This window comes from Mizuhopecten yessoensis, unplaced genomic scaffold (genome assembly GCF_002113885.1).
Source record: "Mizuhopecten yessoensis strain PY_sf001 unplaced genomic scaffold, ASM211388v2 scaffold11025, whole genome shotgun sequence".
NCBI lineage: Eukaryota > Metazoa > Mollusca > Bivalvia > Pectinida > Pectinidae > Mizuhopecten > Mizuhopecten yessoensis.
In genome coordinates, this window is record NW_018408841.1 from 416184 (window position 1) to 437953 (window position 21770).

Sequence of the window (21770 nt, forward strand, 5' to 3'; positions counted from 1 at the left end):
ACAATGTATCCATCTCCCCATCTCCTTTCACAATGTATCCATCTCCCCATCTCCTTTCACAATGTATTCATCTCCCCGTCTCCTTTTACAATGTATCAATCTCCCCATCTCCTTTCACAATGTATCCATCTCCCCAGCTCCTTTCTCTATCTAGCTTAGGTCCTGCAGACTTGCATCACTTATTGTTGTATGCAATGCTCCTTAAAAGGTGTATGTGCCTCAAAATTGATAGATAGGTTTGAACACAAATTTAAACAGCTTGAAAATCGAAATTTGTGGTATTGCATCTGTGAGATAAAATACAGGGATTTATGGAAATTTTTCTGTTGGTATCTTTTTATCCTGCAAAATGACAAAGTTTGGACCATTTGTACTGTCCCTTCAAGACTTTCCTCCAAGACTTCCCTATGAAGCTGCAAATGCTTCAAATTCTGCATGTACTTTTCCAGATAGGTTTAGTCCACTAGCTGTGCTGGATGGACAACATCTTTGTGTGGAAGTTCAAAATTGATGGACTCGTGATTCATTAGAAGTTATTTCCATGGATTCTTAGTCAACTATTTGTTGATTGGCTTACAGATTTATTTCCTTACAGAAAATGTGTACTGGTACCATCATTAATTGTCCATACTTTATACCTTTGTACTATACAAGCAAATTCGTGGAATTTATATCCCCCGCTTGCAGGATATATTGTAGACATGTTAACATTATTGAGGTTAGGTTTAAACATGTGAGTATCGTGCTGTTGAGTCATAATGTATAGCTTGAAACTTGAAGAGAAAAAAAAAGCCTTATACAGAAGTTAGACTTTTTATCGAACATGTAGGTATTACGGTGTAAATTATTAACAGATTGGAGAAAGCATAGTGTAAATATTTTAATTAATTTTTATTTTATTTGAAACAAAAACGTTTAAAATTAAAATTGTCACTCGAACTTGGACGAGCCCTTAAGACATTTAACCCTGTTACCAAGTTTGAAGAAAATCGGTTAACATTTGTTGCAGTTATTGCATGGAAACAAAGCATGACGGACAGACGGACAAACCCAAATTTATATCCCCTGTTTCCGTGAAAGCGGGGGATACTAATGTACCAGTTGATTCTGTTGCCAGGTATCTGTAACTTTTTACTCAATACAGCATCAAATTGAATTCTCACTGATTTTTTTTTGGCGAACTTAAATCCTTTTTTTTTTATATATTGTTTGTACCAGAGTATATTTTGTTGGAACAAATTTAGTTCTTATACCATATTGGCACCTATCGGTATCCTTGTGTCTACCTGTATATTTGCACAAGGTTTGTCTTGAAGTATGTTCCATACATATGTACTGCGACGTACCTGTATTACCTGTACATGACAGGTGTGGTTTATGATTTCCCGTCAAGTCTCTTGAGGATGAAATAGGTGACGTAAGAGGTGGGTACGTATAGTGTGTGGTTTGTGTAGATACGAAATCAAGTACCTGACCCGATATTAGCCAGTCGTCATTAAAGCTATATATTTCCCAAGTCTGGATTGATAAGTTGGGAGATCCTAAACATCAGAATGTCGTACATGTACAGTTGAAATTAAAGTTAAAAAGTTTCTGAATAATATAAACACGTACACCCTAGCTCTTGAAAAGCCAATATCATTTTTACATTTTCCCATGCCCAATTACTCTAACACTTAGAATGTTGCTTCTGAATGATATCCATGAAAGGAGAATGATTGTAGAGACATTAAAGCTGAACGTTTACCAGCACAGATACTATCAATTAGGTGCTGTCAATAGCAAATCAAAGATTTACAGGTGTATTCTAGCCTTAGGGGGTTTCCTGGTGGTTTCAAAAAAACTAAAAGTTGTTGTCTGAGACATAGTTATGTGTTATAAGTTGTAGTGCCCACACATTATAAACAGGATCAAAACATTTTTATTTTGACAATTTGAATGTAAGGTGTTGTTGATCTTGTCCTTGCGGTGAATCACAACTACCTGTAGCCCCTCCCTATGTAGCTGGTACCCTCAAACACCAATACAACCTAAAGTACATACCAGGACCTAGATTAGCAAAGATTTGTGAACTTTGAAATTTAAAAATTTAAAAATACGAGTGATAATTATAATTTTAAACGTTTTTGTTTCAAATAAAAAAAAAATGAATTAAAATATATGTACATGTATTAGTATCTTAAAGAGACAATTTAGATTCTTGACTGTCACTTTATTTAATAAATTAAATTTAAAGGTGGTTTTAGAAACCTCGGTTAAAGCTTATTCTATAATCAACTGTACCCTGTTACCCAGCTGTCTTTTGATAGGAGCTTACAAGTATAATCTGCTATACAGAGTCGGATAAAGCTGTCCGATTAAAAATACTTGTGTAATTATTTCTTTAATTCTCCACTGTTAATAGATTTTGTAAATATAAAAGTGCACTTTTCCAATGGTACCGACTTAGTGCACCAGCCTATAAGCTCAGTACAGGTCAATAGACGCGTCAATTAATACGTAATTGAATTTCAGTTGCTCATATCTCACCACACGTAGTCTTATCAGAACACAGGTATGGAAGTGTAGAGCTTATATTGAAATGAAGCGACAACAAATCCCTGATCATTTTACTCTTTGCTGTAACAAAACAGATATTATTTTATTTTTTGCCGTCCTCAAATGTGTTTTGTTGTGTGAAAGCAGCCAGTGGTCAAGGTCACAGGTAAAATGTTGTTGCATCAAAACAGTGATTATTTAATGTCATCACAGATAAACAGTGATTGTTTTATGTCATCACAGGTAAATAGTGATTGTTTTATGTCATCACAGATAAAGTGATTGTTTTATGTCATCACAGATAAAGTGATTGTTTTATGTCATCACAGATAAACAGTGATTGTTTTATGTCAACACAGATAAACAGTGATTGTTTTATTTCATCACAGATAAACAGTGATTATTTAATGTCATCACAGATAAACAGTGATTGTTTTATGTCATCACAGATAAACAGTGATTGTTTTATGCCAACACAGATAAACAGTGATTGTTTTATTTCATCACAGATAAACAGTGATTGTTTTATGTCATCACAGATAAACAGTGTTTGTTTTATGTCAACACGGGTAAAAATAAGTTATAGCTAGATATACTGCTAATACAGGACTGAGGAGGAGGGTGCACACCCAGCTAGATATACTGCTAATACATGGCTGAGGAGTAGGGTGCACACCCAGCTAGATATACTGCTAATACAGGAGTGAGGAGGAGGGTGCACACTCAGCTAGATATACTGCTAATACAGGACTGAAGAGTAGGGTGCACACCCAGCTAGATATACTGCTAATACACGACTGAGGAGTAGGGTGCACACCCAGCTAGATATACTGCGAATACAGGACTGAGGAGTAGGGTGCACACCCAGCTAGATATGCTGCTAATACAGGACTGCAGGAGGAGGGTGCACACCCAGCTAGATATACTGCTAATACAGCACTGAGGAGTAGGGTGCACACCCAGCTAGATATATTGCTAATACAGGACTGAGGAGTAGGGTGCACACCCATCTAGATATACTGCTAATACAGGACTGAGGAGTAGGGGGCACACCCAGCTAGATATACTGCTAATACATGGCTGAGGAGTAGGGGGCACACCCAGCTAGATATACTGCTAATACAGGACTGGGGAGTATGGTGCACACCCAGCTAGATATACTGCTAATACAGGACTGAGGAGTAGGGTGCACACCCAGCTAGATATGCTGCTAATACAGGACTGCAGGAGTAGGGTGCACACCCAGCTAGATATACTGCTAATACAGGACTGAGGAGTAGGGTGTATACTCAGCTAGATATACTGCTAATACAGGACTGAGGAGTAGGGTGCACACCCAGCTAGATATATACTGCTAATACAGGACTGAGGAGTAGGGTGCACACCAATTACCAGGGATAGAAATGAGAAATCTTCGTTCACCGATACTTGACTGGCAACCATTGTTATCCAAATTTAATTCACTAGCTCATTAACGATTTCAATTATCACTTACAAGACCAGTTCAACACAACTCACGTTTTCACCTAGATTTAATTTCAGATAGTGTCGTCTAATTTAGCACACTCTACCTATGTCATCAAAGAAACAGGGTTTGGTCCATCTCGGTTGATGCCGTCATATCACACTGATAAAAAAATATAGTCGTTTCGACAGGGTTTCAAAAGTATTCGTCAAAATAATTTGAATGACTTAACTGGTAGGTTCTCCGATTCTCTGATACCTGAAGCTGTACGCTTTGCATATGTGCTTTGCAGTGATACCTAACTGTATTTGAATGCATTTAAATCTAAACTAGGATCTAATTTATTCTAATATACCAAGACAGTTTTGTGAAGTACAAAATGTACATAGAAATTTGTATGCAGACCTCCCAAGTGTCTGTCGGAGTATTAGAGGTAGAATGTAAAGGAGATTGTGCATGATCACATGATTAGCACTTGTTTGTAATACACATTGGTAGGTGTGTGGAATGGCTGTGAGGTAATGGGGAGGTCATCCCTTCCAGCAGTTATATGTAAATATGTCTGCCACACTAGATATCACGCATGAACTTGTACCTGTGTTTGTAAATAATGAAACGTATATACGAGTGTTTATAATGACCCATTGGGTTCCCAGGTGTGTACTTGTGTTCCTTTACCTGTATTCTTAATCATGTCTCCATACATAAATTATGAATTATGACACTCTATTATATCTTTAATTATCTTTGATCAATATGTGTGTATCTGAATGGTCAAGATTGCATCGTGTGGTGGACTGGGTCAGAGGTGAACAGAAGTTCACACGAGGAGGGTACTTTGACTCATACTGCTCCGTTAGGGACATTCCGTGATGTAGTACCATTCCTGTATAAGGATACTTCCAAGAAATTTTACATGTGGGTTTAAAGTTTATGAACTCTCCGATTAAAATCAACATTTAACCAAAACATTTGAAGTATTATAAAAGTAAGGTATAAAGATATTAACAAATTTTTATAATTGTTGTTTGTAACAACTCCAATGTCCTCTCGACAGTGTAACAACTCCAATGTCTACTCGACAGTGTAACAACTCCAATGTCCTCTCGACAGTGTAAAAACTCCAATGTCCACTCGACAGTGTAATACAAAATTCTGACAGAAGGCCCACAACTTATAGTTGTTGTTTGTAACAACTCCAATGTACACTCGACAGTGTAATACAAAATTCTGACAGAAGTCCCACATCTTGTTATTGTTGTTTGTAACAACTCCAATGTTCACTCGCCAGTGTAATACAAAATTCTGACAGAAGTCCCACAACTTGTTATTGTTGTTTGTCACAACTCCAATGTCCACTCGACAGTGTAACACCTCCAATGTCCTCTCGACAGTGTAACAACTCCCATGTCCTCTCGACAGTGTAACAACTCCAATGGCCACTCGACAGTGTAACAACTCCAATGTCCTCTCGACAGTGTAATACAAAATTCTGACAGAAGGCCCACAACTTATAGTTGTTGTTTGTAACAACTCCAATGTACACTCGACAGTGTAATACAAAATTCTGACAGAAGTCCCACAACTTATAGTTGTTGTTTGTAACAACTCCAATGTACACTCGACAGTGTAATACAAAATTCTGACAGAAGGCCCACAACTTATAGTTGTTGTTTGTAACAACTCCAATGTTCACTCGACAGTGTGATACAAAATTCTGACAGAAGTCCCACAACTTATAGTTGTTGTTTGTAACAACTCCAATGTTCACTCGACAGTGTGATACAAAATTCTGACAGAAGTCCCACAACTTGTTATTGTTGTTTGTAACAACTCCAATGTCCACTCGACAGTGTGATACAAAATTCTGACAGAAGTCCCACAACTTATAGTTGTTGTTTGTAACAACTCCAATGTACACTCGACAGTGTAATACAAAATTCTGACAGAAGTCCCACAACTTGTTATTGTTGTTTATCATGTTTATTTCATTCTTGTAAGTTCATTAATTTTCAAATTAAAAAAAAAAAAGTTTTAATTGTACCTGACTTTTGGTAAATGTTAAGGATGTTTAAATATTTTAAACATAGCTATTGAACTTATTTAGCACTTATTCTATTATGCACCAATCAAAAATGGCTAAACCTTTTCACTGTCATTGTACCATAGTTGCAAACATGTAACTGTGCTCTGAAGACGGCCTCCCTTTGGCTGAAACATGTCAGCACGTAGGATGTAAATCAAATATTACATCGTGTACCGGATTCAGTGGTGTTGTTGATCATCATTTCTATTTTCATGGCTACAAATTTGTATAATGATTTATGAAGACCTACCAGATTTATTGAAATTCTTTCATTCTCTGGTAATAATGTCTGCTTGCTGAGGTGTGTGATGTCCTTTGTCAGAGACCGTTGAATGCTTTTAGCTGTAAGACTGAAAGAAGGCAAATTACCATAACCGACCATATCGCCATTAGAGGGCAAGACATTAAGTAGGGTGGGTGTGAATGGTTTGTGGTAGTCCCCATCTACCCAGGATGTAAGGTCCTGGCAAATCTCTACATTCTTTCAGTTGATTTATCTTAGGAAATAAAATAGCAATAAAGATAAAATAGAAATAAATTAAAGATAAAAACACAAAATATGAACATAATTTGTCCCAATATCATTCGTATATAGATCACTCTCACACATTTCAAAGCATCATTTAAAAGTCTCTTGATGAATTCAAATCTGTTTATAATAAGGACGGACATCTTTTGAATGTAAGATAATGGAGTAAATTATGGGGATATGTTCATTTGTTACTCTCAAGTTCTGTAACGTAATAAATCACATTGTCTAATATCTCGGTCCAAAATGGCTGAAACAACAATGAACTCTGAGGTTGGGGATCTGTATATAAACTAACACCAAGGTTACACACTACCACTGTTGGATGGTCTCAACCTTTAGATCCCCTAACTGTTGCTGCTGATAAAAGTATATATGAATGTTGAAATCCTATACTACCCGAGTGTCGGTGCTGAGTAGACAATATCACAACATCTTGTTTGATCCGTTTCTGTTAGCTCAGTACATGTTATTTACATATATCTGTTTAAACTGTACCTGTAAACTGTAACTGTAACTGTACCTGTAACTGACATATTCCCACCATGACTACACATTATACTCCTGACATAGGTACGACACATTCAGAAATAATGTTCCAATAAACCCCCTTTGTGAGTTTCTGCACATGACCATATTTGGAAACAATAAGGTACATTTTATGAACAAAGCATTCATGATTGGTGTTTATACCTTATTTTCTTGGTGGTAAGTGCATGTTCACTAATAAGACCATCCACTTATATAATAATTGCCACTTTAGGGTCATTTCTGGTCAAATTTCTGCACATGACCATATTTGGAAATAAGCCCAAACCTCCATTCCATTCTCTCTTATAAGAATGAAGTCCTGGATTTAGCTCACGTAAGATGCAGGTAAGGGATTTTGCCTCAGATCTAAGGATTGAATATAACCAGAAACTGGAAATAGTATTTAATGGCTTTTATGTAATGTGACATTTCAGGAGCAAAAAAACATCCCACGTTAAAAGTGAATTGTAAATATTCATCTGCAAAAGTAGAAAGCCACCAAAAATATTAAGAAAAACACAGATATTCGGATATTAGGTAGTCTGCCTCACTTTTGTATATGATAGTAATTTATCAGATGAAGAGGAGCACCTATTGTCGGAGCGGTGTTAATATCCTGAACTATTATGATCCATGATTTTCCCATCCTGTCAACTCGAGAGTGGGGAGGAGGGTCTGATTCTGGAAGGTCACCTACTCCTCAATCTTATAAATAATTCAACGTTCAGGTGACAATTGCGTTACAAGGTATTCAAATATAGCTTCAAATATGGCTTGTTATCAGCTCATAGTGTTGTATTCAAAATCGCTAATGGTCTGCATATATGTAAGTAGTGTTTAATGAATAGTGTGTTTCCGTTTTAACAGCGGGACCATACAGACAACATGTTATGGTTGACTGAGGATTGTATATGCTTTATATATATTATACCTGAATAAAAGTCCAATTATTTACCTGCAGACGATTCTAATGGAACAGATGATCTGTTTTTCTCAAATAACTCGCTACATTTGTGCATTCTGTAATTTCATACCAGTAGGCGTCTGGGAGGAAAAAATAACAAACTCTTAACCAGGCTTCAGAATATTTTGCATTACATCATTGTAAGGAAATTGTTTTCTGGGTCATTGTTACATTATAAAAAGTATCTGCCAAATGCATGAATAAAAATTACAAAATGTATAGAATAAGAAAATAAAATGTAATAGGGAAAATTATGTGGCAGTATATCTTCTGGTGTCTAAATTCATAACTTATAATTTAAACATTACTTTTTGTCTATCCTTTTTCTGTATTGTCTGTCCTTGTATCTGTGTTGTCTGTCCTTGTTTCTGTATTGTCTAATGTATTGTCAGTCCTTTATTCTGTATTGTCTGTCCTTGTTAATGTATTGTCTGTCCTTTATTCTGTATTGTCTGTCCTTGTTTCTGTGTTGTCTGCCCTTGATTCTGTGTTGTCTGTCCGTGATTCTGTATTGTCTGTCCTTGTTTCTGTGTTGTCTGTTCTTGATTCTGTGTTGTCTGTCCTTGTTTCTGTGTTGTCTGTCCTTGTTTCTGTGTAGTCTGTCCTTGATTCTGTATTGCCTGTCCTTGATTCTGTGTTGTGTCCTTGATTCTGTGTTGTCTGTCCTTGTTTCTGTGTTGTGTGTCCTTGATTCTGTGTTGGCTGTCCTTGATTCTGTATTGTCTGTCTTTATACCCCCGCAACGAAGTTAGGGGGGGGGGGGGTTACTGGAATCCCCCTGTCTGTCTGTCTGTCTGTCTGTCTGTTTGTTGTACGCAGTGATGGAGTTATGCCCCTTTGTGCGAAATACTTGTCCGCGCAACTCCTCCTTAATTAACAGGTGGACTTCATTGAAACTTTGCATGAATGATCAGTATCCTATGTAGTTGTGTATGGGCATTTTAATTTGGAATTTCGACCCTTTTTGATGGAGTTATGCCCCTTTGTGCGAAATACTTGATACTTGTGGGAGACTATTGATTGCTTTGCAATGCTTTGCCTTAGTAAGCCTTTAACTTACAGTTCTGGTTGATATAGCAGCGGGGGTATTAGTTAGCCTTTGGCTTACAGTTCTAGTTGATTCTGAATGATCTGTCCTTGTGTCTGTAATGCCTTACTTTTGAATTATAAATGTTGTATTACTTGAAATGTCTGATGTATTATTAAGGAAAAAGGAAAATATTGACCATCACTTTTGGTGGATGTTATTGTTTCTTAATGGGCTCAAAAGTTGTCTTCAAATTGAGTGAGGATATAGTGATACTTGACAAAAGTAACATATCTGATATAAAAGTTATGGTAATCAAAACAGAAGAATCAGTAGATTGGTAGATTTGATCTCATTGCCATGTTGTGTAACCTTGACATTTCATTTCCCTACAGGAGGGTTGGACACCCCTATAACACTTGTCAAATTAATTAACCTTGACCTTTCCTTTCACTACAGGAGGGTCGTACACCACTACACTTTGCTGCAGTCAAAGGTTTTGATGAGGTGTGTAAGTTCCTGGTGAGTCACGGCTGCCCTTTGGATGAGCAGGACTCGGTAAGTGGAGAGAGCACTAGCAAGGTCAAGGTCAGTTGCCTCATGATCAACTTACATTTCATTAACTGAATAATGAAAGAATGACCTTGACCTTTAATGTTTCAATTTTGTTTGGATAAAAGGTAACATTTAATATACATGTACCTCTGTGTTTGGTTATCAGAGAGGAAACAGTTGACTAGAGTTTTCACAGCATGTTAACTTCAATGAGACCACATTAACCTCAATGAGACCGCATTAACCTCAATGAGACCACATTAACCTCAATGAGACCACATTAACCTCAAAGAGACCACATGAACCTCAATGAGACCAAATGAACCTCAATGAGACCACATGAACTTCAATGAGACCACATTAACCTCAATGAGACCACATTAACCTCAATAAGACAACATTAATCTCAATGAGACCACATTAACTTCAATGAGACCACATTAACCTAAATGAGACCATATTAACTTCAATGAGACCACATTAACTTCAATGAGACCACATTACCTTCAATGAGACCACATTACCTTCAATGAGACCACATTAACTTCAATGAGACCACATAAACCTCAATGAGACCACATTAACTTCAATGAGGCCACATAAACTTCAATGAAACCACATTAACTTCAATGAGACCACAATAACTTCAATGAGACCACATTAATCTCAATGAGACCACATTAACTTCAATAAGATCACATTAACTTCAATGAGACCCATCAACTTCAATGAGACCCATCAACTTCAATGAGACCACATTAACTTCAATGAGACCATATTAACTTCAATGAGACCACATTAACTTCGATGAGATCACATTAACTTCAATGAGACCACATTAAGTTCAATGAGACCACATTACCTTCAATGAGACCACATTAAACCCAATAAGACCACATAAACCTCAATGAGACCACATTAACTTCAATGAGACCACATTAACTTCAATGAGACCACATAAGTTTCAATGAGACCACATTAACTTCAATGAGACCACATTAACTTCAATGAGACCACATTACCTTCATTGAGACCACATTAAACCCAATGAGACCACATAAACCTCAATGAGACCACATTAACTTCAATAAGACCACATTAACCTCAATGAGATCACATAAACTTCAATGAGACCACATTAAACCCAATGAGACCACATTAACCTCAATGAGACCACATTAACCTCAATGAGACCACATTAATCTCAATGAGATGGCATTAAACCCAATGAGACCACATAAACTTCAATGAGACCACATTAAACCCAATGAGACCACATTAACTTCAATGAGACCACATTTACTTCAATGAGACCACATTAACTTTTTCGGCATGATATTCCTTTCATTTTCCAATCTATATATTTCACCACCTCACTGTTAGACAAACAAGTATGGTTGTACAGAAGCACTATCTCAATTCAGAAGGGATTTGATATCAACAAAAACTATCAGAATTACCATGAGAATGGCAGCTCTAGGCAGATATCAGATGTAGAATATCTGTCAGGTACCGTCTTTAGAAGGACTGTCAGGGGTTTGATGGGCGAGCATTTTTGTTTAAACTCATCCGTAAAGTCTTTGTATAAAAACAGTTTAGTATGTCACTTGTTTTCTGAGACGCACTCAAATATAATTTTCATCTGTAAAGAAAGAGGTAAAAATACCTTCTGTAAGATTCTGTGTGTAGGTAGGCACAACGCTACAGTTAACATCAAAGCCAGGCCATCGGTAGATTGAAGGGGATGTATTTGTACGCATTTAGATTTCATCAGCAAACAATAACAACGGTGAAAAAAAATGAAATTGAAATGATGTTATCTGATGGTTAAATTGAATTCACTTTTAAAAGTTGGGACAGAATTTAAACTGACATTCGCTCATGAATACTATCAGAATTTTATAATTGTAGGCCTAGGTAAATTTTGAATAAAGAGAACCCAACAGGCCGCAAAATAGACGCGATAGTGTGGTAGATTTATACATGGGATATGTACAGTGGTGCCAGCTAATGTTATCTCCGAAAAATAAACAGTTTTTTAATTTAAATTGTAAAAGGTTGTATCAGTGCATTATACAGAAAAATTCAGAGTTAGGAAGAATGCATGGTGAAGAAAGACTGGATCATTGTAGTTGTATTACTGAAAGTGAGTGATACCATCCATCTATAAGGAATTACAGGACATTTTGTAAAATGACTGAAATAGACTCATTTAAGTGGGAATCTCAGATCACTGAAAATTCAAATGCATTAATAATTATGTGTGAATGGAGCAAATCAAATATCTTTTATATTTTAGACAGCATACTAAAAATATGCTAATTATTCAGTTTGATTATTTTTTTCAAAAATAATGGAAAAGGGGAGAAAATTATTACCGAATATTACATAAAATAATATGTAAATTTATTGAGAAGACTTGAAAATTGGATGCTGACAATAAATCAGAATTTATATAGAAGTCATCTTTATTTACAGGAGATAAGGTATTATTATGTAAATATGTGTACAGGTGAGAGGAAGGTTAACTAGACCTGTCTATTGTTGTCCTGATGTGATTTGGGGTAATTACACAACACAGTTTGACACTTTATATATATAATTACCTAAAATTAGCAAGTACATGTTCAAGTTCCAACCATACAGCTAGGTGTTGCCCATTAAAAGTTACGTAAAAAGATCACATTTTTTTACCATTTATATTTGTGAATTAGAAAATATTATTATTGAAATTTGTATTATGTAATAACAATTCAAGAGCTGTTTCTCCATAAATTATGTCAAGCTCAGTGATAAAATATATACACTGACTATTTGATGTATAATGTGCTGTACACTAGTTAATATCCAAGTTGTAAGGATACACACTAGTTAATATCCAGGTTGTAAGGATACACACTAGTTAATATCCAGGTTGTAAGGATACACACTAGTTAATATCCAGGTTGTAAGGATACATACTAGTTAATATCCAGGTTGTAAGGATACACAATAGTTAATATCCAGATTGTAAGGATAAACACTAGTTAATATCCAGGTTGTAAGGATACATACTAGTTAATATCCAGGCTGTAAGGATACATGCTAGTTAATATCCAGGATGTAAGGATACATACTAGTTAATATCCAGGTTGTATGGATACACACTAGTTAATATCCAAGTTGTAAGGCTACATACTAGTTAATATCCAAGTTGTAAGGATACACACTAGTTAATATCCTGGTTGTAAGGATACACACTAGTTAATATCAAAGTTGTAAGGATACACACTAGTTAATATCCTGGTTGTAAGGATACACACTAGTTAATATCCAGGTTGTAAGGATACACACTAGTTAATATCCAGGCTGTAAGGATACACACTAGTTAATATCCAGGTTGTAAGGATACACTCTAGTTAATATCCAGGTTGTAAGGATACACACTAGTTAATATTTAATATCCATGCAGGTTGTAAGAATATATTCTGGTTAATATCTGGTAATCAAAGATAGGCTTGTTGATAGGATTGACTGTAACACTGTATCGTTTTACGTGTATTTCAGTTAATGTTTTTAAACATTTTAAATGTTGCTCGATATTTCAGTTGGTTGTTGACAGGTTTTAGTGGGTTTTATCTATGATTCCCTCTTAAATGGTTTAATAAGATTTTATTCTGTGCTTATGAAATATAACTCTTCGGAATTAGTGTTTTGTGTTACAATTTGCAGCATTTTAAAAATATTACTACTTGTCATAATGTTGGCACATTTATCAATACTATTTTAATTATCTTATTAATGTTAAATTAGTATTTGCCCGTTCATGTCCAGTGTAACTTTATGTTACCATTGACCAGTGGTCAGTATGAGCTTGATGTTAATCCAGTGATGACATCACTAATGCCATTAGTGAGGTGAGACAAAACACCGTGTACTAATCACTCATTTGTATGGGGTCATTAACTTGACATTTCTCAAACATTCTTAATAACTGCTAACCTTTCCAATTTGCCTGCCCATTGTTTCCATGACAACTGATTACAATGTACTTACCTGTACAGGTAAATTGTTGTCCAGGTAGGCCAGGAATAACACCTGCCTACAGGGTTCATGATGTCACTTCCTATACCTGACACATGTCCCTGCCACCTTACCTACACAGCTTATTATCTGGCAGCTGAGATTTGGATAGGAAAATATTTTTAAAATGAAGTAACAGGACAGTGGACAAGTTAGCTCAGATCATGTTTTTGTGACTGAATGTTAAGTTTGAACCAAAAAGTGCTAGATTTGAATTACAAGATTTCTGTACATATATCCATGACATACACTAGATCACAGGCAATGGTAAGCTAACTTCTTTATTATCATATTGTTTTTGAAGATACATGTATGAATAACTGTATATCACTATGATACTAATGTTTACTTTGAAAATGTCAAAAATAATGTATGATTGCACCATGTTTTTAAGTGCCAAATACCCTGTACTTATAGATGGGGTACACAGCCATTCACAGGGCTGCCTCCCAAGGTCACATGGAGGTCATACGTCACTTACTGGAGGAAGGAGGATCAGCAGACAGACAGGACGAGGTGATTATAATTATCTACTTCAAATATTCACTCAAGTATTATGAACAAAACTTGGGTCTGGAATAAACATCTGCTTTGATTCATATCTATGTCTGATGCCTAACAAGTTACTGAATGACTTTTTTAATTCCCTCATTTTGTTTTACAGCATGGAAACACAGCTCTACATGAAGCCGCATGGAACGGTTACAGTTCGGCCATTGAGCTACTCATCAAGCACAACTGTAATGTTGTCGTTACTAACAAGGTATGAGTTATTTCCCTTGTAATGTTGTCGTGACTAACAAGGTATGAGTTATTTTCTTTGTAATGTTGTTGTTACTAACAAGGTATGAGTTATTTCCCTTGTAATGTTGTCGTTACTAACAAGGTATGAGTTATTTTCTTTGTAATGTTGTTGTTACTAACAAGGTATGAGTTATCTTGTCAAACCTTAGTTAACAATACTAGTTAAAGGTAGTTTTAGAGTGCTCAATTGCAGACATTCGCGAAATGTTGTTGCCTTAAGCAAGAATATTTACGATATACGGGAGAATATTGTATTTGAATGTATTTGCAGAGTTGATAGATTTGTGTCTGGAGTCAATTATTGTAATTCATCATCTTTACAATTAGAATTATTTTAATTGGATAAAATGTCATTGATAGAAATTAAGGTATGGTTTATGGTTTGCTTTCCATTAGGCGGGCTTCACTTCCCTACACCTTGCAGCACAGAATGGACATAACCAAAGTACACGTGTCCTCTTGTACGGGGGCTGTAACCCAGACCTCAAAAACAATGTAAGTACTGGAGGATCTTTCTACATATCAAAGTTTTGTTTTCAGATAAAACTGGTGTACTTATTTACAGTATCTTTATACAGATAAAACTGGTGGTCCTTAACTTTGATACATTTACAGGATATAACTAATGGTCCTTATCTATTGTTATCTTATACAGATGAAATTGGTGGTCCTTAACTTGATTGATTCAGATAAAACTGATGCTCCTTAATTATGATATATTTATACAGATAAAACTGGTGGTCCTTAACTTTGGTATCTCGTACAGATAAAGCTGGTAGTCCTTTACTATTGTATCTTCTACAGATAAAGCTGGTAGTCCTTTACTATTGTATCTTCTACAGATAAAGCTGGTGTTCCTTAACTTTGGTATCTCGTACAGATAAAGCTGGTTGTCTTTAACTATTGTATCTTCTACAGATAAAGCTGGTGGTCCTTTACTCTAGTATCTCCTACAGATAAAGCTGGTGGTCCTTTACTCTTTGTCTCTTTTTCAGTATGGCGATTCCTCAATCCACACCGCGGCCCGATATGGACATGCTGGTGTGACACGTATCCTCATTAGTGCTAGGTGTTGTTTAAACTTACAAAACAAGGTGAGTGACAGAGTCGCTGATGTATCATTATCAAATCTACCTGATGTTGGTAACAATTTTATGAATTTTTGACTGCACAACATTAATTGACAAATCAGTTTTGTAGTAGATATCTGAAGTAGTTCATAGTGAAAAAATATGTGGCAAAACTAGCAGTCAGTGATGGGTTGACTAATGTAATATATCAGGGAATTACATTAATTAACTGGTGTACTTATCACATACATTAGTGGTTTTTAAAAACCTAGTCATCAAAAAAACAAGTTATATTATTTTCTGCATTTAATTTTATGTCTCAGCTATTATTTTCTTTAAATTTGAATTTGGTGAGTTCTAATTAAATCTTAATGTGGAATCTCTAGTAGAGTGATCTATCTACCAACATACTGATTAATTATTACAGGTAATTAAAGAGCATTTTCTTGTCACGTTTTCAAACATCACTTGAATAATGTATACCAAAGGGTATATACAATCAATATTGCAATGATATTTTCAAAAAATTTAATACGATCAATTGATCTCAAGGTCAATAGAAAAACGTAACAGCTAGGATGTAGAGGATCTCCGGAGACAGCCAGACAATCTTCAAACAAACTTCAGAGAAAAACACAAATTATAAATTGATAACTTCAGGTAGATTTATAGTTAGACTAGAAAAGCACGGTTTGGTGATAAGCACACGTCATTACTATCAATTGAACAGATGGAGAAATATAATTGGTGTAAATTGATGTGTTTGTATAATGAGACTTTTCGGGTCGATATATAGTCAACACATGATGTATAGTCGACCCTAATAAGTTCACATCTTTACCTCATTTATCGGATCATTATGTATAATTTGTGGGTTCTACATCCTCCTCCTCCTCAGTGAAAATGCCAGTAGTTTTTGTGAGTAATCGAAACCTGGCCGGGGTTCTCTATAATAGAATAGGTTTTCAATGGCTGTCGTATAGAAAAGGAAGTTTGTCAGGGTTTATAGTGTTCACAGGTGAGTGGCTATGTTTTATTTAATCAATGCATAACAAACTGAGTAGACAATAGCATTAGAGCAAGAGTTATGGATAGAAAAAATTGAATGACTCTTTGTCAGGCAAAATGATCATATTTCAGGGAGTTGTGTAATTTATCATGATTCATAAATTGACTAGCAGAAGTATTTGTATGGTTCTAGTTATGCGACGGGCTGTATGCAGGTTTTCATAAACAAAATAAATCATATTCATAGCATTAATAATACACTTGATACTGATCAGACAGTGCAGTGTTGAGTATGAAAATTGATCTATGTAGGGACTTTGTCAAGGTGAATGTCTACAATAGATGTCAAGGTCAATGTCTACAATAGATGTTTTATGGCATGTAGCTAAATTTACATATTGTAATACAGGTGATGAATATTTCACTTTGTATTCTGTAATATTTCCCAAAAGAAACATTCATTTCATAAAAGAAATTGTGAATTCTGATGAATTTATCATTTTGGGTGTTTTTAATTAATATAGGACAAGCATACAGATATGATCTTATGAAATGTTTCCCCTTGAAATGTTTCCCCTGTCAACTATACATCATTGTTGGGTGAGGGATATCATCATCACAATATATATTCTTATGTCAGTTGATTGTGTTCTCCCAGAACAAGAACATTTTTGATGTTATTATATTTTTTTTGTATTTTGTTTTGTATTACCTTCAGATTCAACAATGATACCAGAATTCCTATTTATTACACAGTATTTCTGTTTGATTTCCATTTATTTTAAATTTGTTTTCCGAGATCATTATCAGATAAGAAATCAGATGTGGAATTTATTCAAATCAGGAAGAAATCGTGAATTTTAAGAAAACATTGTATTCCAATCACTAATTTACATACTAGTGGTGTGATTCATACGTAGTGGAATTTAGAAATAGATGCATTATTGGGACAAGTGTTTTTGTCTAGATACATAATACCCAGGTCTGTGACTCTTTACTGTATATACTCCTATTTCTGTCTTCATAGAAATCTCGCTTCTATTCACGCACATCAGAAATCAATCAGAAACGAAATCTTACAAATTCAAAGACTGAAGTAATTTTGGGGGTCATTTTAACCCAAATATTCTCTTTAAAAGAGAAAAATATTTATATCTGCCCCAAAACCTTGAGTTTTTATTCATATTTTACAAAGCAATTATTTTATCCAAAATGATATAATGCCTATTTACTGATTATTACATACATATATTATTATATTAAGATTAAATTAAGCCTTTCATCAGTGCTTTACATTAATTAATCTTGATCTTTCCCTCTGTTTTATAGAATGTTTCCCTCTGTTTTATAGAATGTTTCCCTCTGTTTTATAGAATGGTGACACAGCTTTACATATTGCAGCTGCTCTGAAGCGACGGAAGATTGCAAAGCTGCTGGTGGAGGCTGGGATAGATCTATATATAAAAAACAAGGTACATTTTATAGTACAGCTAGTGTATTACTAAATAACTCACATCCTATTGTTTATAGAAGTGTTTATAAAACAGAATTGGCATATAGTAATGACTTTAGAATAGCACAGGTCAGACTTCAATAAGCCTTAAAAAAATACTATTTACAAGAAATATTTAAATGATGCAAGTTAATGGTCTTAGTGTAAGGAGCAAATATATGGAGGATGTCAAAGTTTCTTTGTAAAGTGTGATCACCCATATAAAACATGCTGCCCCAACCCCGGGGACTAGTGATTACTAATCACCTACATGTATATAAAACATATGTTGCTTGACCCCCGGGGAATTATCCTGACTAGGAGCAGTACAAATCACCTATAACAAACATAAACAGTGGTCCCCTCGGGGACGGAATCATCCTTAGGAGTAGTGTATAGTTGTACAAAGTCTTTGACATTTATTGTCTACAATCTTTAGAAATCATTAACCTGTATCTCTACTGATCAGATTGGAACAAGAGAAAGTGAACTAAGAGGACTTCAGGCAAACAAAAACAGATAATATAACGTGGAGTTTTTGTGGTAGCCTATGGGCAGAATGTCTTCTCCTTATCAGAATGTAATCATGTACAAATCAGATAAGTAGAAAAAACAAATGTGTGTCACTCGCGAAAATCTTCTGACATGTCATTAAAGTACTTTTATAAGGTTTTTGTGAATTTTTGTTTTCTACACATGAAATATGAAAAAGTTGAAAAATATTTTGGTGATATAAATGCTTTTATGTATAAACACTTTGTGATATAAACAAATTTATGTATAAACACTACTATGAATGTGCTTCACATACCCAATATGGTGATGTTTATGCATATTACTGAAATCATTGCGGATATACAGCCGTCATTGGTTGTGTGTTCAGTAGAATATAATGTTAACAGTTGATGCCTCTGTCTATTTGTCTATTTTCTGATGACTTCTAAAGGATTACGAATGGAGAATTTTAAAAGTGTTTAAAAGGAAAGTTTATTAGGAAATCTAAGTGCCAGCTGTGATTTCCATATAGAGTATTAACCTCAAACATTTATCTGACATAAGTATTTGGAGTTGGGCGGGAATACAAACCGTGGAGGCCAGACTTAACACGACAACCTTTAAGGCAATATTTCGACATAAGTTCCTTAGATTTGCCAGTTGGAGACCAGAGTTTGTTCTATTAACTATTCAGAAAATATTTTCTCGTGATTCTAATACCTACGTAAGTGTAACAAAAAATGTTTGGTAATTTTTAGTTGGTGGGTGTAGCCAGACAGCTTATGTATCGTGCTAGGAGAAAGCAAGCTTGTGTACCAGATAACTGAAAAATAACGGGGTTTTTCTGTATCGCAAATAACAAATATTTATTAATCAAATATAAATCATTTAGCAGATTTTACAAAGAAAAGTTAAATAGGAGTAGATACACATTTATCAAATTCCACTTTTTCATAAACCAGGAAATACAATGGAGATCTTTTTATCAGATACTTGATATAATATAAATTTTAATATGATTAGCCTTGAATAAAACCCTTAACTCATTCACCCCTACATTTATTAACTGGACTTGCCCAGTCTTTGATTGGGTAAGGCTCAAATATAACTTTAGGGGTGAATGGGTTAAAGACTCTGATATGTAAATACCATTGATGAAAATTAATATATATTTTTGAGACGTTGATGACATCTTTATTATAATCATGAATTCATTCCGTACAATAACAAGGACTTGAGCAAGGTGTGAATTTAATTCAAATCAGTGTTTCTAAATGATTAAATTCAATTTGAAAGACATAATTTAAATATAGCATTAAGAATGATTTAGAAGTGTGTTTGAATTTAGATAAAACAAGCTTTCTGTGCACCTAGAAATACCTTGACAGCTATTTTATTAGCTACATAGAAATGTTCAACATGATGCCTGGTATCGACCCAGATCTAATTTTGTATCGGTGTGTCTGATAGTTGTTACTAAGTGGCCGACAGCTTCCTGTGGAATGGCATTATGGGTGAATTTCTTATATGTACACCTAAATCCCTCTGACATATAAAAGATGATTCATGTCAAACATTGTGTGTTCAGTCTTTGAGTTGAAAAGTTTTTACATCAATTTTTCAAAGTCCCATAATAAAGGGAAATACAATAATCATTTTGTATCATTGACTTTTTGATAAAAAAAAAAACACCTGCATATTCGATTACACACGAAAACTGAGGTGAGACAATTTATTTCAGCATTTTTGCCCTCTTTACAACTGCTGTCATCAGTTCAATTTATTGACATATTATATACAACATTCAAGTGTAGCTTTTAACTTTATAACTTAATCTGGAAGATAAATGTAATGGGGAATTTCTCTGACATTGAAACACTTCATGTCCATGAGGAATGTATTACAGGATGGATATGACTTAGTTTGATAGGGTATTAAACATATACATTGTTTATGGCTGTGTGCTAGGCCTGAACATTACTCTTAGAAAATATTTATTTGTGATAGATTAAATCAGCAGGTACAGGTAATATAGCGTACAGGACAGGTAAAATACTGGTACTGGTACAGGTAAATACTAGTACAGGTAATATAGCGCACAGGACAGGTAATATAGTACACAGGACAGGTAAATACTGCAGGTTAATACTAGTACAGGTAATATAGCGCACAGGACAGGTTAGTTTAGTGCACAGGACAGGTAATATTAGTGCACAGGACGTACAGGTAAGTACTGGTACAGGTAATATTACACTCCTACAGTTTCTTTGATCTGTTTGATATATCAATTTATTTTCTTTGTCTGCAGCAAACAGAGACTGCCACAGATGTTGCTAGGCGGAAGGAACACCCAGAGATCATCCTCATCATCACATCTTTCTCAAGGGTAGGTCTTTATAGACAGGGTTTCTATTCTAACAAGACCAATGTCTTAAAACAAAGGTTTTCTCTTCTAACAAGACCAATGTCTTAATACAAAGATTTTTCTCTTCTAACAAGACCAATGTCTTAATACAAAGGTTTTTCTCTTCTAACTAGACCAATGTCTTATTACAAAGGTTTTTCTCTGCTAACAAGACCAATGTCTTAATACAAAGGTTTTTCTCTTCTAACAAGACCAATGTCTAAATACAAAGATTTTTCTCTTCTAACAAGACCAAGGTCTTAGTACTAAGGTTTTTCTTTTCTAACAAGACCAAGGTCTTAATACAAAGGTTTTTCTCTTCTAACAAAACCAATGTCTTAATACAAAGGTTTTTTTCTTCTAACAAGACCAATGTCTTAATACAAAGGTTTTTCTCTTCTAATAAGACCAATGTCTTAATACAAAGGTTTTTCTCTTCTAACAAGATCAATGTCTTAATACAAAGGTTTTTCTCTTCTAACAAGACCAATGTCTTAATACAAAGGTTTTTCTCTACTAATAAGATCAGTGTACTGATATACAAGTTTTCTCTGACAATGTAACTCCGGTCCTTTTTATGCCTGTTGGCAGCTGTTAGCTACTACATTGTAACTATATAATCAGGACATGTCTGGTTAATATAGAGAATAATACATGCCTTTTCCATATCATACCCAGTATCAACTCGAGACAGCAATATCAACCCATGGGTTGATACTGGGTGTGGTACGGAAAAAGGC

The 21770-nt window shown here is 34.9% G+C and overlaps 1 protein-coding gene across 6 annotated transcripts in view; it reads left to right on the plus strand.

Moving 5' to 3' along the window:
* The window catches only part of LOC110464713, a 105815-nt gene that overhangs the window by 75478 nt on the left and 8567 nt on the right, over positions 1-21770 (plus strand). For 5 of the 6 annotated variants that reach the window (XM_021520073.1, XM_021520071.1, XM_021520076.1 and 2 more), the window contains exons 3-9: positions 9600-9698; positions 14175-14273; positions 14422-14520; positions 14958-15056; positions 15557-15655; positions 18013-18111; positions 20935-21012. In XM_021520073.1, coding sequence (XP_021375748.1) covers positions 9600-9698; positions 14175-14273; positions 14422-14520; positions 14958-15056; positions 15557-15655; positions 18013-18111; positions 20935-21012 — 672 coding nt within the window. The other variant, XM_021520077.1, reaches the window with a different exon arrangement.